Source organism: Neolamprologus multifasciatus, chromosome 17, assembly GCF_963576455.1.
Source record: "Neolamprologus multifasciatus chromosome 17, fNeoMul1.2, whole genome shotgun sequence".
Lineage (NCBI taxonomy): Eukaryota > Metazoa > Chordata > Actinopteri > Cichliformes > Cichlidae > Neolamprologus > Neolamprologus multifasciatus.
In genome coordinates, this window is record NC_140455.1 from 15,237,700 (window position 1) to 15,253,350 (window position 15,651).

General features: G+C 39.4%; 1 protein-coding gene across 1 annotated transcript in view; it reads right to left on the minus strand.

Annotated features, from left to right (window-relative positions):
* eps15l1a (epidermal growth factor receptor pathway substrate 15-like 1a) overlaps positions 1-13,049 on the minus strand; it is a 48,460-nt gene extending 35,411 nt beyond the window's left edge. The window contains exons 1-13 of the mRNA XM_085138286.1: positions 12,910-13,049; positions 11,447-11,489; positions 11,237-11,326; positions 9,279-9,326; positions 8,948-9,043; positions 8,687-8,755; positions 7,261-7,386; positions 6,651-6,710; positions 5,494-5,736; positions 4,234-4,391; positions 2,884-3,040; positions 1,868-1,930; positions 1,594-1,614 (exon numbers count right to left, since the gene is read on the minus strand). Of these exons, the coding sequence (XP_084994412.1) occupies positions 1,594-1,614; positions 1,868-1,930; positions 2,884-3,040; positions 4,234-4,391; positions 5,494-5,736; positions 6,651-6,710; positions 7,261-7,386; positions 8,687-8,755; positions 8,948-9,043; positions 9,279-9,326; positions 11,237-11,326; positions 11,447-11,489; positions 12,910-13,049 (1,314 nt within the window). The remainder of the gene's footprint in view (positions 1-1,593; positions 1,615-1,867; positions 1,931-2,883; positions 3,041-4,233; positions 4,392-5,493; positions 5,737-6,650; positions 6,711-7,260; positions 7,387-8,686; positions 8,756-8,947; positions 9,044-9,278; positions 9,327-11,236; positions 11,327-11,446; positions 11,490-12,909) is intronic.
* Positions 13,050-15,651: the final 2,602 nt, after the last annotated feature.

Sequence of the window (15,651 nt, forward strand, 5' to 3'; positions counted from 1 at the left end):
CAGTTAGATATTTCCTGCTAAGGTTACATTTGTAGTTCTAGTCTTTTGTTTTGGTACTGTTCCTCCCTTCCTTCCTTCCTTTCGGTCTTTCCAGTTGACTGTGTTCCCATGTCTGTTTGATCCCCAGTCCCAGTGTTAAGTCCATATCTTAGTGTGTGTCTCTTGTTTTTATTTTGATAGTCCCTTGTCCTGTGCTTAGTGTATTCATTTTTGCTTCCTCCATCGTTGTGTCAGATTACTTCCAGCCGTGTTTCCCATCCTCTCATTATCCTCTGTGTATTTAGTCCTCTGTCTTCCTCTGCTTGCTGTCACATCGTCCCACATGGCTGTGTATTCTTGTGCGCCTCGTTTCCCTCTTCCATCTCTGTTTCAAGTTTGAGTTTCAAGTTTGTTGTTTCCAGTTCTCTCCTGTTCAGAACTGCCTTAATTCTTCATGGCACAGATTTAACAAGGTCTTGGGAACATTCCAGAGATTTTGGTCCATACTGACATCGCAGTATTACACAGTTGCCTGCTACACAGTCATGATGTAAATTTGCCGTTCTCGCTTTAACTTCCTGTCATGTTCAAGAAACCAGTTTTAGAAGATCTGAGCTTTGTGACATGATATGTTATTCTGGTGGTAGCAGCTATCATAATACGGATCCAATGTGGTCATAAATGAATGGACGGGGTGAGTAATAACCACTGACACAAGGCAGGATGGATCCATACTGTCATGCTGTTTATTTCAAATTCTGACCCTACCATCCACATGTCGCTGCGGAAATAGAGACTCATCAGACGTGGTAACATTGTTCCATTCTTGTGTTGTCAAATTTAGGTAACCCTGTGTGAATGCTAGGCTCAGTTACTGTTGCATTTCTATTAGTCTGGCCATTCTCCTCTGACCTCTGGCATCACCAATGTTGGCCATTTCTGGCCACAGAACAGACACTCACTAGATGCTTTCTCTTCGTCTTTACTTTTCTTTCTTGTAAATCCTAGAAGTGGTTGTGTGGGAAAAGTAGATTAGATCAGTAGAATGGCAGATTCTGAAATACCCAAGCCAATTTGGCACAAACAATACCAATTAATGCCACGTTCAGGGTAACTTAAATCACCTTTATTTCCCATTCTGATTCTCAGCTGAACTTTGACGTCTTAAAAAGTGCCACTGTGTAAATGCATGGAGCTGCTGCCATGTGATTGGCTGATCATATGTCTGTCATCAAAGAGTTCAACAGGTGTAACTAACCAAGTGTTTGGTGAGTATATTGTATGTTTAAATAACTGTATCATATATCTGTTTTTGTTGTTATACTGCAACTAGTTTTGCGCGTTCAACTGAGTAGATGATTGCTAAATTGAGTTATTTACTGCAAGACCACAACTACAACTGCTACTAACAGATTTGAGCTTCCTTAAAAGACATCCTCAACAAAAAAGAATCCAGTGATCCTGAATCTTGCCATGATCAAGACAGTTTACAGTGTGAGGCAATCTTACTGTACTGTATCGAAATGGAGAAAAAATTCTTGCAAATGCTTTCCAGGAATCAGTGAAAGCTGAAAGCATTTAGAAAGTAGTACGTTATAAGCCCATGTTACCTACCCACAACTTGAACATTATGGCCTAAGAGAGGAGGAAGAGGCGAAAGGTAGAAACGTTAGCAGCAAAGAGAGGATAGAACAGTGAGCAGTAAATGTCTTTGGTTTCACCAATTTAACCCTTCACAACATTTCCATTTTATTTTGACACGGGTCAGCATTTGAGACATTTTCCAGCAGAAATAAACCACTCCCAAGATAACAAATGTAGCGGGAAATATGTACACCTTGCAGCCTGAGAAAGAGGAGAACAGGGAAGAAAAGAAGAACTGACTCACCCGCCTCATTTCTGACAGAGCAGCCATCTCAGATCCCACTGGAGTAATGTATCCTGACATACTCTGAAACCACAGAGAAGGTGGTGGTGAAAAACAGCATCACGTCTCTGATGATGGTGTAAAGGTCAAGTGGTTTTATTGTCATTTCAACCAGTGAAGTGTGTGTGCGTGTGTCAGTCCAGTCACTGAGTGTTCAGGAGTCTGACGGCTTGGGGGAAGAAACAGTCTGGCAGTGAGGGCCCGAATGCTCCGGTACCTCTTGTCAGAAAGCAGCAGGGTGAAGAGTGTGTGTGTGAGGGGTGCGTGGGGTCTTCCACAATGCTGGCGGCTTTGCTGATGCAGCGGGTGCAATACATATAAACAGCAAATTTCTCTGATGATGGTGTAAAACAGCAACCAATGTAGCTTTATTCCATGTCAAAACAGAAACTTTTGAAAACCTTTTAAACAAGAGGGACTTTGATTACATTATGTCCCACCAAAGAAGAAATAATCATGGCTTAACAGTGATGACAAAAGCAAATTTTGATTAAAAAAACAATAACTAGGCTTTAGGTTACAGGTCATTGTAAAATGTATATAATATAATAATAAACTCAACAAACTTGAAACTCATAAACTTAAAACATATCAAATGTTTAAACTAAGAAAATGTTAATATTAGCTTACTTTGAATTTGATGGCAGCAGCATGTCTCAACAAAGTTGGCATGGGAGCAACAAACGCTAACGGGCTAACGCATTATCTTGTTAACGAGTTAGCGTCGTGCAGCCCCACGCACGGGGCAATCTGCGTGGACTCGCTAACGGAGATTTGCCGCGTTAATGCAGTTATGGCATTAACATCATTTTAACGATTTAACACTGACAGCACTAGTTTTTATGTTTTATTGTGAATTACAACAGGTGAGGTACAATGTAGGTCTCACTGTGACAGCCAATACTATATCATGCAAGCTGGGGATGTGAATATGTTGACATTAGCACACCTTTAACAGCTTTGACGATGCTACTTACTGGTAGTGGAGTGCCTCTTTCAGAAGGTGGAATCATATCGGCAGTCAGGGCTTGTGGAGGATCAATGCCCTTACTGACTTTCTGCTGGATAAGATGCATGGAGAGGGCAAACTGCTCCCTGGTCAGCTTGCCTATCTGCCTTGTATCTGCTAAAGCCCTGCGAGAAACAACATAATTGACAGAGACACATTTGGTTCATTCAGTTAACCTCAGCTTTTATATTGCAAAGATTCAGTCTAATAAAAAATAGAAAGGAAATGAACCATATCAAGTCTAATAGCAACCAAATCAAGCAGCTCCAAGTTCATTTTTCAATGTCACATTTGGCACATTTTTTGGGCAGAGCTATGGTGCTATAATGATTTTCACCCAGTAATATCTCAGCAAACTAACAACTGGATGTGTCTGTCTTGTTAGCAAAAACTTCAATCAAGGATTTGTGATAAGTGGAAATATCTGCGGAGCTCTTTTTTCTGGTCCTGGAATCTGCTGTCGGGGAATTTTGGCAGCTCTTCTTGGCAGAATTATTTTAATCTTAATTCAGGCCCATGAGAGAGTTTTCTGGCGTTTTTTTTTTTTTTTTTTTTTTTTCATGGTTTGGCGTGTATGACCCAGTATTCTGGATTAGATTTTTTTTAGTTCTGTTTATGATTATTGTGTGTTTCTGAATAGTTTGTTCTTTGTTTTGGTAATTTTGAGTTTTCTATCCTAGGATATTTCTCCTCTTTGTTTCTCAGTTTTTGTTGTGTCGCCACCATTTGTAATTTGTTATTATTGCTAACTGTTTATAGTTAATTCCCTAAATCTTATCTTTCCTGCCTTCTGTGTTCCCCTTATCTGTTGACTCTTCATTTCCTCTATCTTTGCTTAATCTGTGTCTCGCTACCTCGGTGTTTACTATCTCTGATTACCTCAGTCTAAGGCATTGAAGATGAAGACAATAGCTCATCTATAAAGTATTTGTCAGAATTTTCCCAAATGCTTTTTTAAAACACAGCAATGTGTGTAAACCAAAATGTATGATTCCGGTAGGTCTTGTTTACCTGAATGAATATAATCATTATTTAAAAACTGCATTTCTTCTTTACTCTGGTTATTACATTTTATTTGATGATCTAAATCAACCAAGACAAATATGCAAAAAACAATTTTTCACAGTACTGTATTTATATCTCTCATAATGGACTGCTAACATTTTCAAACATTTTGTATCACCAATTGCATTGAAGTTTTAAATATAAAATTCAGTTTTTGTTTTTTAAACGTATCAGTTATTGCACTGCTAATTAATAGAAATTATGAATATTAGTGTCTGCAGAAAACTGAGAAGAATTGTGATTGAGTTCCTACCATATATGGGCAAGAAGAGTCTGAGAAAGTCCAGATTGCATGAAGATCTCCTTTACTTCCTGTCCACTGACAAAACCATCCATGTCAGCATCCGTCTTTAGGAAGATATCGTCATAGCGGCCACGCTCTGACACAGGGACCACCCAGTTCACTGAATGCTGAAAGAGACAAAGACTCACATTATGTCATTTTTTTTTATTTTTGACCCTGTTAAAACTATCTGCAAATCTTTTACCTAGACTTGCAACTTTTGCATGTATGATTAACTATGGTTCTCGTTCTTTTCAGGAGATCACTTTACGTAATACATACATGCATACATACATAAGCGTTGCACATCAGAGAAATGAACCTACAGAGACTTAGAGAGCTCCAACTCTTTAGGTCTCTATAGGGATTTTGACTGGAATCATCACAGCTCGAGTGCAAGAGAATATAAAATAATGGCTCAGGAAAAATAAAAAGTAATGTAGCCTTACCTGCATTGTTATGACAGTATACTTGACCAAACAGTAACTGCCTGTTACTTTTTAAAGGGTCTACTTAAACACATCAACCTGCATTCACAAGAATTTTAGTAAATTTGTCCTCAGACTGTCACCAAACCTCAAACTTATCCGAGAGTTTTAATAGATTTAATTTGAAATTCGTTCTGCTAAACGATTCACTATTTACATCAAGACTCAAGTTCAACTTAAGTTAACAACTGAGACTTGATGTCTCAGGGCGAGAGCAGGATGGTAAAGAATAAACTCCATCAATAACAAAAGCATCTGCGTCATTATGGCAACACAACTTTGGCTCTTCGCAAGTATCTGCACAGACAGCATGCTAACGCTAAGCAGGCCAAGAACCTGAATCCTGGCCCCAGCCAAAACCCAAAACTTCAACAGGTAACAAACAAATGTATACGTTTCTACCTGTTTGAATTCATTTTCCTAATCAAGGATTTGACCCTTTTCAAATCCTTTTTAATAGTATGCTTTGTAATTATAGGCTACTTGGTGCACAATGATGGTGGAAAATATGAATTAACAATTTTAGCATAGCTGATCTGTTGTGATAATGAGAGAAAAGTGAAGCTGCTGATTTACCAGTCAGACTACGTTCCTCACCTATGGTCACAGGCTACGGGTAGTGAAATACAAGTGACAGAAATGAGGCCCTGGGACTAAACCAGGAGTAATTGGAGAGATTATTTCTCTTGGCTGGCATGGGAATGACTTGGTGTCCCCTTAAATTTTTTATAATGTTTATTACCTGTCCAGACTTGAGTGTGTGTTTGGGTGACAGGCTGCCAGTGCTGTTGAGTGAGTTCATGCTGCCATGGGAGGGTGTGGAACGTAGAGAATCTTTAGGTGGAGGAGGGCTTGCAGGCAGTCCAGGTAAAGAGCTGGCCACAGAGCTGAGACTCTTCTTCCTCTTAGATGGAGGGATGAGAGCAGAGGGGAGGAGTGCAGGAACAGGCTCTTTTTCCAAGGCCCGGTACACCAGGTGCATGGCCTAGGAGAGAATATCAAGCTAATACTACATATTTACTGGTTCACATACTCCTGAATGAAATGAGTTATGTCCCAAACCTGTTATTTTGCCAAAAGTCCAAACATGAAAGCCTCATTAGATTGCTCCTAACTTGCTCTGCCACCTCAGAATTAATTCAATTTTATCTATACAGCAAACAGCAACAGTCACCTCAAGGTGCTTGATTGACTTCATCAGTGGCAATACTCAATTCTTGTTCACCTGATTCACATGAAATCTTTTGTCTATTGGGTAATAATGAAAAAACACAATCAGTTCTTTCTCTACTTATACTGATAATTCATTTGCTTGAATTAAAGCTGAGACATGACCATTTTTCCATCTGTTGAAACACTGGCTTGTAGGCACGCACAGTTATTTCCAGCTAGAGACAGTCACACAGCACGAGAGCTTTTGAGTACCTTGAGTCAAAATTCTGTTCTCTTCTTTCCTAAAACTAAATTATTAGTGTTCATCATATGTGCATGATCCCTACAGTCAAACATGGGGTTTGAGTTTTCTTTCAAGCAACCCTACAAACAGTTCTCTCTTGCCAGTCATGAACTTGATCTCCAGAATTCCTGTTAACCAGTCATTCACATTACTTGAAACTAGAGAAGCAGTGATCTCTTACCCTTGTCTTCGTATCATTTTGTATTTACTTGGGTTATCTTTGTCTAATATTTAAATGTGACAAATGTGCAAAAAACTACTTTTTCAGCTGAAAAGGTTAAAAAGTACTGTATTCTTTCTCAAGATATTTGTAATACAGTTTGAGCTTTAATTTTAACCATTGTGGAGATAAGTATTTGTTATATTCACATAACGTTTCATAGAAACAGATATTGTCAGTCAAACTTTTGCATATCAGTGTTAATCAGATGAGTATCACTCACCACTGCAAACTCATCTTTGTCTAGATGGCCATCCTTGTCTATGTCACTCAGGTCCCAAACCTAACAGTAAGAAATAAACACGATTAGTGAGATGACTAATGGTAATTGAAAGGGTAACTAAAGTACAATACATTCGATTTCTTCAGAAAAAATACTATTTTCTAACAGTTCATGACATTATCGGGTGCCTGTCACTTGGAAGATAGAGCAGGTCAACTACTAATCAAAAGGTTGGTGGTTTGGTTCTTGGCTGCTCCCGGTCTGCATGCCAAATATTCTTGAACAATACAAGTGGCTCTCCAATGCATGAATGTTAGATAGAAAGCACTTACTTAAAAAAAAAAGTACTTGTATGAGTGGGTGTGAAGCTTTGAGTGCACAGGTAAAGTAGAAAAGTGCTACTTAAGACCCAGTGCATTTACCATTTACATTCATATAACTGAATGTTTCTGAAAGAAAACCCATTACATTCTGCCTTCAGTATTTTAAAGCTTCAACACAAACCAAAACGCCATGTTTACACATCCTTGGGCTTCTTGAAAGGCGATAGAAATCTAATTTTTATTTATTAGTAAGTCCAAAAAAAAAAAATCCTAATTGGACTAAATACCTTCCCAAGGACATCCAGAGGTAGCTTGGAGTTGATTAAGACTGGGCGGACTTTCTCTCCTGACAGCAGGCCGTTGACTGGAGCCAGACTTTCAAAAATCCCATCAAATTTATTCTTCTCCTCTGGCTACAAAGCAAAAGACACACTATTTATTTCAAAAGCTTAAACATCTTGTGTTTATTCATACCATAAAGACAAACGTTGCTTTCCCAAATACAATTTTTGGAGCTTGGAGATATGATGGCAATCATCTGCTACAATTTGAGGCTTTGCACAGAGGGGGGTTTCTTAAATTATACATAAGCTAAACATAGCTTGTGCTAAATTTAAAAAAGAAAAATAGTCATGTTATCATAACTCATAAGCAAAGTTAACACAATGTATGCCATGTGATGCACAAACTCTGAGTGCTGCCGAAGCAAGAGCACCAACAGATTTTTCATTTGTGAAAAAGCAAAGTATCTGAATATTACAACGTTGTTAAGTTTTCAGAAGGATTGCTGCATTAAAAAAAATCGTGCATTCTGTAATTAAGCGGGTATATGTATGATTCTATAACTCTGACAAATCACTCTACACAGAAATGAAAGATAATGGATGACGTTTACATCAAAAAGAAAGTTAAGCTATGTACACACTGTAAGGGATTCACAACGATGTGGCAACCACAAGACCGTAAAAAAGTGAATGTCATTCAGCAGCGTCAAACAATTACAGGCTGCAGCAACAGGAAGTGGGCGGGACCTGAGATAAACTTTTCTAAATTTTCAGGCATGTGACTGAAGTAACTACCAATGAGAGCAAAGAATACAGGTCATACAGGTCTTTGTTTTTAATTCGGTTTAATTTTAGTTAGTTGCCAGAGTTTCTTGTTTCAGTTCTATTTTAAATTTTTTAAAACGTTTAGTTTTTATTAGTTTCAGTGTTATTTTTTATTTTATTTATTGAGATATTTTATTTATGAAAATCAGTATAGACATTACACTATAAGCATGACTTTTTGAATACAGTCGACACACGTGCTTGTAGAAATCCAAGCCTGGATAAAAACATCCGTCAAACCATCATCAGCCAGTTTGAGAAAACAAATTTTGACCACATTAAGGTGATGCTGGAGTGAGGCTCTGGTGACAGGAATAACCCACACTATTTTTCACACCCTCTTTGTCAGGACTCAAATGATCAATAGTCAGTTAAAGACCCTCAGGACCACCTTCAAAGGGGGCAGCCCCCAGTAGAGGTTTATTACCTGGGATTTTACAAACAAAGAAACCTCTTGGATGAGAGGCAAAACATCTTCATAAAACTAAAGACATTGAGTTGCCTTCTTTTCAATCTCTCAAGGCCATTCTGTAATTATTGCTTTACTTCAACATCTCAAAGTCTGAGTCAGTGTGTGTGTGTGTGTGTGTGTATTTGTACACACCCTGACAGCCCAGTGTGATTCAGCAGGTACAGAGGCTGTGCTGCTTAGAGATGGACTGCTGGTGTCCTTCTGGAATCACACGTTACAGTGATCATTGTCCAACTTTCAAGAAAAGGTTTAATAATATAATGAAATGAAATGAGTATGACAGAGTCTGTTCATCTACAAAATGAATATGAGCAAAAGAATTATAATTCTAGTAAGCTGTAGTTTCTGTATACAAAATATGACAGTTTTTGCTTAAATGAGGAATACACTCACAAACTTCGGAGGAGGGACTGTTAGGCTGAGACTGGACAAGCTGACTTCCAGACTGTTCTGAGCACAGGCAACCAGTCGTAGAGCCACATAAAACCCCTGAGTAAGAAAACAAAGTGCTTCCCATTGTGTCCTTCACATGTAGTATTAAAAAGACTTCTACCAATTGCTTTTATTAATTAGAACAACAATATGTCTAAGAGAATTAAACATATTTTCCTCCATGCTCTCAAAAGTACATTTTTATTACTGTTTCTTTGGACAGTGTGATGTAGATCAATCTGTACATGTTTGCTTTTGTTTATTTACAATCATCTCTAAAACTCTACCTCACCTGTTTGTCCAAGTAGCCTTTGCCATCAGGATCAGCCAAATCCCAGATCTGAAACACGCACAAGTATATAATTAAATGTAAAATAAACAAATGAATAAATAAAAAGATGAAATGGAAAAATAACATTATCAACCATTAGTCTTACGTTACTGTAGTTTAGACTGTTAGTTGGTGCACCACCAGCAGAGCAGGATCACAGTAAGAGGAGTGGGTGTCGATTATTTCTTTGTAACAATCTTTCTTGACAAAAATGGTTGGAAAGCGTGTTTCTTTCGCCTTAAATGGCGCCACAATTGAAGGAAAATGCATTTGTGAACTGAGCAGCATAGCTGAGTATGTGAGCTGTGCCCAGAAAAAACAGGAGGCTCAATAGCATGTGGAAGAACCAAACACAGCCACAACACTCACCCAGTCTTCATGGTGGTCGCCTGCTTGGTCAAACAATACTGTTGCAAGTCAGCCAGTGTAGCTGTGTTGTTCACTCCGGCACAAACAGCACGTCCTGATACCACAACTGTTCAATGGGCCTGAGGTCAGGACTGCAGCGGGCCATTCCCCCTCTCCATTCTCAAATTCTAATGGTAGTGTCTGATAAACCCCGCTCTATTGGGGTCAGCGGTTGCATCTTGCAGGATAGAGTATGGTCCCAGAATGTGACGATATAGGACTGCAACTGGTTGCAGAATCTCATCTTAATATTCCTCTGCATTTTAACTGCCTTCAATTCTGACAAGCCTTCTTATCCTAGTGAGGGAGATGCCACCTCATACATCACACTATCTCCACCAAAACCTCTTATCCTATCAGTGCACCAATCAGCATGGCATTCTCCGCAGCTTTTCCACACTCCACACTGATCCAAGGGCTGTAGGCAGAACCTGGACTAAGATAATATTTCACCACATGTTCAGGCTCCAGTGAACATGTTACCAACACCAGCACAAGCAGGCCTGAAGGGGAAAGGTAATCATGGCCTATCAACTCTATGAGATTGGAGAATGGCTGCGTGCTGTCTGTCAGAGAAGATTTGGCAAGTTTTCCATGAACGCAACCAATGACTGGAAAAAAAAAGTTCAACGGGTCACCTTTCTCTTAAGTTTGATTTTAATTACTAACTTGATGCTGTTAAATTTGTCATGGTAGCAGCTTTGAATGGTAACTGCAGTCACAGAGAAAACTGTGTATCACTGATAGAATAGAGACTGAGAGTAGGTCCAGCCTGTTTCAAACTGAGCTGTCCTGCAGTAACAGTAACAAGTAAAGCGTAACACATTACTTTTTGCGAGCAACGACCCCAGCAATGGTCACAACCTCTAACATGTGCAAACATTTGACCACACAACGTGCAATCAATTTGCACAAATATTGTCTTGCTGCTCAGAGATGGTGGTGACTCTCAAAGCGGAAGCCGATGAAAACAAAATGAGAATCGACCAGGAATCGAACTGATAATGGAATAGGAATCACGAAATTTATATCAATTATAATCCCTAGTTCCAAGTTTTCCCATTTTTGTGGATAATGGCTCTCATTTCGGTTCCCTGGACTGCCAAAGAATTTAGCTTTGTAACTCTTTCCAGACTGACACGATGTCAGTGACTTTGTTCCTCTCTGTTGTTGAAAATTTGTGTCTGTTTGTGTCTGTTTGTGTGTACACACATGACAAAGCCTACACAGAACTATATTTTTACTTTCTAGATTAAAATACTGCCAAATGAAGCTGCCCTTAGTAAATGGTTACATTTTCCCCTTATTTTAGGTTCTCGTGGGTTCAACCACAAATGGTAAATACACTGGTTCTCATAACGCACTTTTCCACTCTACCCGAGGACTTAAACCTATCTACAAACTCAACCATCATTTTGATAACAGATGCCACAGTTGTGCGAGTGTGCTGACTGGTAAAAATCTAAGAGCCATAACCAGCTGTTACGTGATGTGTAACTTTGGTTACCTACCTTTCCCAAAGTAAGGTCAGGGAGTCCAGACTTTTTTAAGAAAAGAGCAGCTTCTGTTGGTCCTACTCTCCCTGTATTCCCAGGATCCACCTAAAACAAATCATCAGTGCAGTGTTACATTCCATAGGCATCTCTCTCTTTACCATCTTTTATATTCTTTTACACAAAATAGGTTGAGCTTAAAGTTTATGTTTTGTGTCATCATCTTACCTGCCTGTAAAAGTTCTCATATACAGGGTATCCCACTGGACAACTGTGACAGAGAAAGAAAGTTATTAAATGATTAACAGGCATATATGACATCTACACTATTCAAAAATCACTTTCTTATCACAGTATAACACCCGGTCAGTTAAACTCAATCTGTCTAGTTAGGAAGAATAAATCATTCTGAATCCATTTTTCTTTCTTTGGTACAAATCAAAGAGACAGCAGGTGCACTGGTGAGGCAACAAGATAACAACCGAAAGGAGAATGGTTTTGCAGGTGCTGGCCAAAGACCTCCTCATTTTTTCCAGTCAGTTTGAAGATTTGAAAAAATGAAAGATTTTCCAGTCAGTTTTTCTTTTTGTTAGTCTCCTTAACACTACTGCTAGTATAGAGACAGCAAACTGCAAGTCATTCAGGTCCAGCTCCTCCAGGATGGCACATACCCATATATATCATAAGAACATCTGCCATGGCTTTCAGCCTAGTCTCATCTCAAAAATATGTAAATCGTGTTGACTTTCAGCACCCGACCTCCTCGGGCACTCCCCGTGGAACGCCCGACGAGTTTAAAGCTAGAAATCAAATACCTGCGGGGGTTCTGAGTCAGTCTTTATCTGGACAATTTTTTAAAAAAAATGCGTGTATATCGGATAAATTTTTGTTATTACAATCAGTAGAGATTTCTGAATTACACTGGGGATGCAGTGAAGGGGCTCTGTGAACAACTAAATGCAACTTGATGATTTGGCAGAACAGAATGGCTTTAGATATGTTAAGATAGAATAAGATAAGATAAGATAAGATAAGATAAGATAAGATAAGATAAGATAAGATAAGATAAGATAAGATAAGATAAGATAAGATAAGATACCTTTATTAGTCCCACAAGTGGGAAATTTCATGTTAAAGCTGTCGACCAATTGCACGCAGTGGCGGCACCATCTTACCCTCCGACTATACATACATTGCATGAAAACATCACATGGGGAAGACAGGTCAGAGAGGTATAACAATGGAAAATGCACAACATGAGGAAAGATAAGGAGAAAAAAAATAACTCCCCCCCAGACTGAGCTCCAACAGGGAGATCAGTTTGGGAACAGAAAAAAACCACCTCTGCACATAGCACATGAAAAAACTCTTAATACAGCAAAGAACACATGACAAGCAACAGGGATGGGTAAAGGGTGAGAGACAGCCAGTGTAGACAGTGCATCCGGGCCTGCAGCATATGCGCTGGTCTCCTTGATCCACCGTCAGCATCGGAAGGGAATAAGCGTCGAAGGCGTTTGGAGGGGGAGGGGGGGATGAGTGTACATCTGCATGTGCATATATATGTCTGTGTGCGTGTGTGTGTGTATGTGTCCAGAGTTCAGCTGAGACAGTGTCCTTCGCCCTGCCAGGCAGAGAAGGGCAGGGTATGCAGGATGTTCAAGGCTAGTTGTTGCACGTTTATCCCTAACAACACTCCACCTGATGACACTGTGATTCGAGCATTAGAGTAGCTCACCACCCTTGCTGATGAATGGGCCGAGCATTCGGGATAAGCGACCTGCAGTTGCAGTACAGTGGCCTTGTTGACTGTCTGCAGATGCTGCTTCATTCCGTAAATGAGAAAATTGGTCCAGAGACTGATTGACATTACTCTAACCAAGACGGTCTACATGTATCACCAGATAGGGCAGAAAGAGAACGACTAAAAAGATGACCTATGATGACGCTACTGAAGTGTAATACAATAATGACAGTTCTGTTGAAAGCCCAGACAGGACAGAGATAAGCCTGATGTATTAGCAGAAAAAAAAGAAGAATGCTTGGACACTGCTAGCATAATAGACAGGTTTTTGACAGGGCTCCCACACTGTTGTCTGTCTTAAAACTGCTAGCTTGAGACAGTTTAAAGCCTAACAAGCGAAGATGCCACTTGGAGACAAAACATCTAGAGCACAAAGACAAGTCAGTTGACTTTTTCAGACAAAAACTTGTGAATTGTCGTGCTCAACAGTGTCTATTTACTAAAGCTGCATCTGTTCCGGACAATTCTCAGCTCAGCTTCAACAAAGTTGCCTACCAAGTGGCACAGTGTAAAAAAAACCACACACTATTGCGGAGTAATAAATACTTCGCTGTGCTATGGATATGGTTTCAACTATGACTGATGACACAACAGCCAGCAGACTACAGGCTATTCCTTTGTCCAATCAGCAGGTGCATTTATGATATCTGAAAGGACACAGAGGAGCAGCTTAAGGTGTGTGACAGCCGCTTTGCTCTACAGATGGATGAAGGCACTGAGAGTAACAAACAGGAGGACTTTGTGGGGATCTGCAGACTAGACTAGCAAGCTATGGCTGGGAAATGAGGAAATGTGGACTCATTTGAATTTGAAATCATTCACTGACAACAACAAGCTGCAGAACACAGTGATCTCATGCATGAAAGAACACGTCTGCCCTTCAGAAACATTTCTTGAGATATTTTCTGGTGCAGGATTTTAAAAAAAGATGACTGGATCCGTGACCCCTTCAGTGCAACACCACTTGCTGGCTTCAACACATCTGAGGAGGAACAGTTCATTTATCTCACCTCTGATTCAACAAAGAGGATGCCGTTTAAGTCAAAGACACTGGCTGCATTTTGGATTGGAGTGGAGAAAGATTACCCGCTTTTAGGTAAGAGAGCCCTGACCATACAGCTTCCTTTTGCAACATCCTACTTATGTGAGGTAGGCTTTATGCTGTGGCTTCAATCAAGACAAAATACAGATCAAAGCTGGGCATTGAATATGAACTCGGAGTAGCAGTCTTAACTGTTACCCATGTTTGAGAAGATCTGCAGCAACAAGCAGGTTCACACCAGTCACTGAAAAGAAAAATATTTAGCCCGTTTGTGAACCACTGCTTTACACTAAGCTTAAGGAATGCATCCCTCTGGACCATCTGGGTAATGAGCTACCAGAACTTTTTCTGTAAGTGGAGACATTTATTTCTTACAATTTCAGTCCAAAGAGTTGTGCTGACAGATTTCTTTCTTTGCTGCAACAGCTTTTCATTTATCATGTAGAAAAACAGTTAAATATTTAACTTCTTTCCACTGACAGAAAGGGGAGTTTCACTGGACCCACTTAAGGTGTAAAAATGACTTTGACACCTCTGACATAGAGGTAACACATCTGTGAATGTTGTGGACAAAAATATATGGCACTTAAAAGAAATACAAATAGAATCTGAACTTGGGATTTTTGGTTTATTATCATCTGGTGTGGATTATTTCTGTTATGCTTTTGTTGAGTCAAATCGTTACCAGTAAAAATGATCTGGAGTATAGCTAGCTAACTCTGATGTGATGCCATCTTTTCACACAGACCTCATACGGTTTGTAACCATCCCACTTTGTTATCCTTCGTCATAAATGCGGGCATGTGACTGTGTACCACGGTTTAGAGCATACATACATAGTATTATCTTCAAATTTGGTAATTTAAGACACTGATTGTCTCAGTCTTTTTTATTTTGTTGGCACAAACCGAAATCACTATATGATCACACTGCCAATGTATACAGCAGAATGCAAATGATAAAATGTGTTACACATAGTAAGGGGAAAGTATTGTGGGTAATCCTCAGAGTAACAGAGGATTAACATAGAGACCTCGCACTGCTTCACCACAAGAATTAACAATCCCAGTTTGTTATCCTTTGTCATCAATGCAAACACTAAATAAAGGAGCTGTTACTATAAAATGCTGCTCCAGTTCACCCATTTAGAAAGCCCAAGAAGACATCACACAGAGGTCACACTACCAGTCTGTGATAAGGCCAGAAGCTTATTTAGTAGGCAAGCTTCAGAAAAATCAGTGAGGACGCATAAGGAGAGAGCAACAGTCTGTGGTCACCACCTGTAAAACCATTCACTTTCTGGGTTTTGTATTATTATTGTCTCACCAGAATCACGGAGTCTTAAGTTGTGATTTATATAAATAAAACTTTAACAAAATAGAATTTATCATCCATCCATCAAATGCAGCTACCACTATCACTGTATTTTAAACGACATTTTTTTCTGCCAGCTGAAAGAAACCAAGCATAAATAACCCCAGCAAGTAAAATATTTTTGCCTGACCCTTGGGGCCTCCACACTACATAAGGCATTAGTTTTGGATAAGATGGAAAAAGAAGAAGAAGAACTGAGGAGAATTCTTTTAG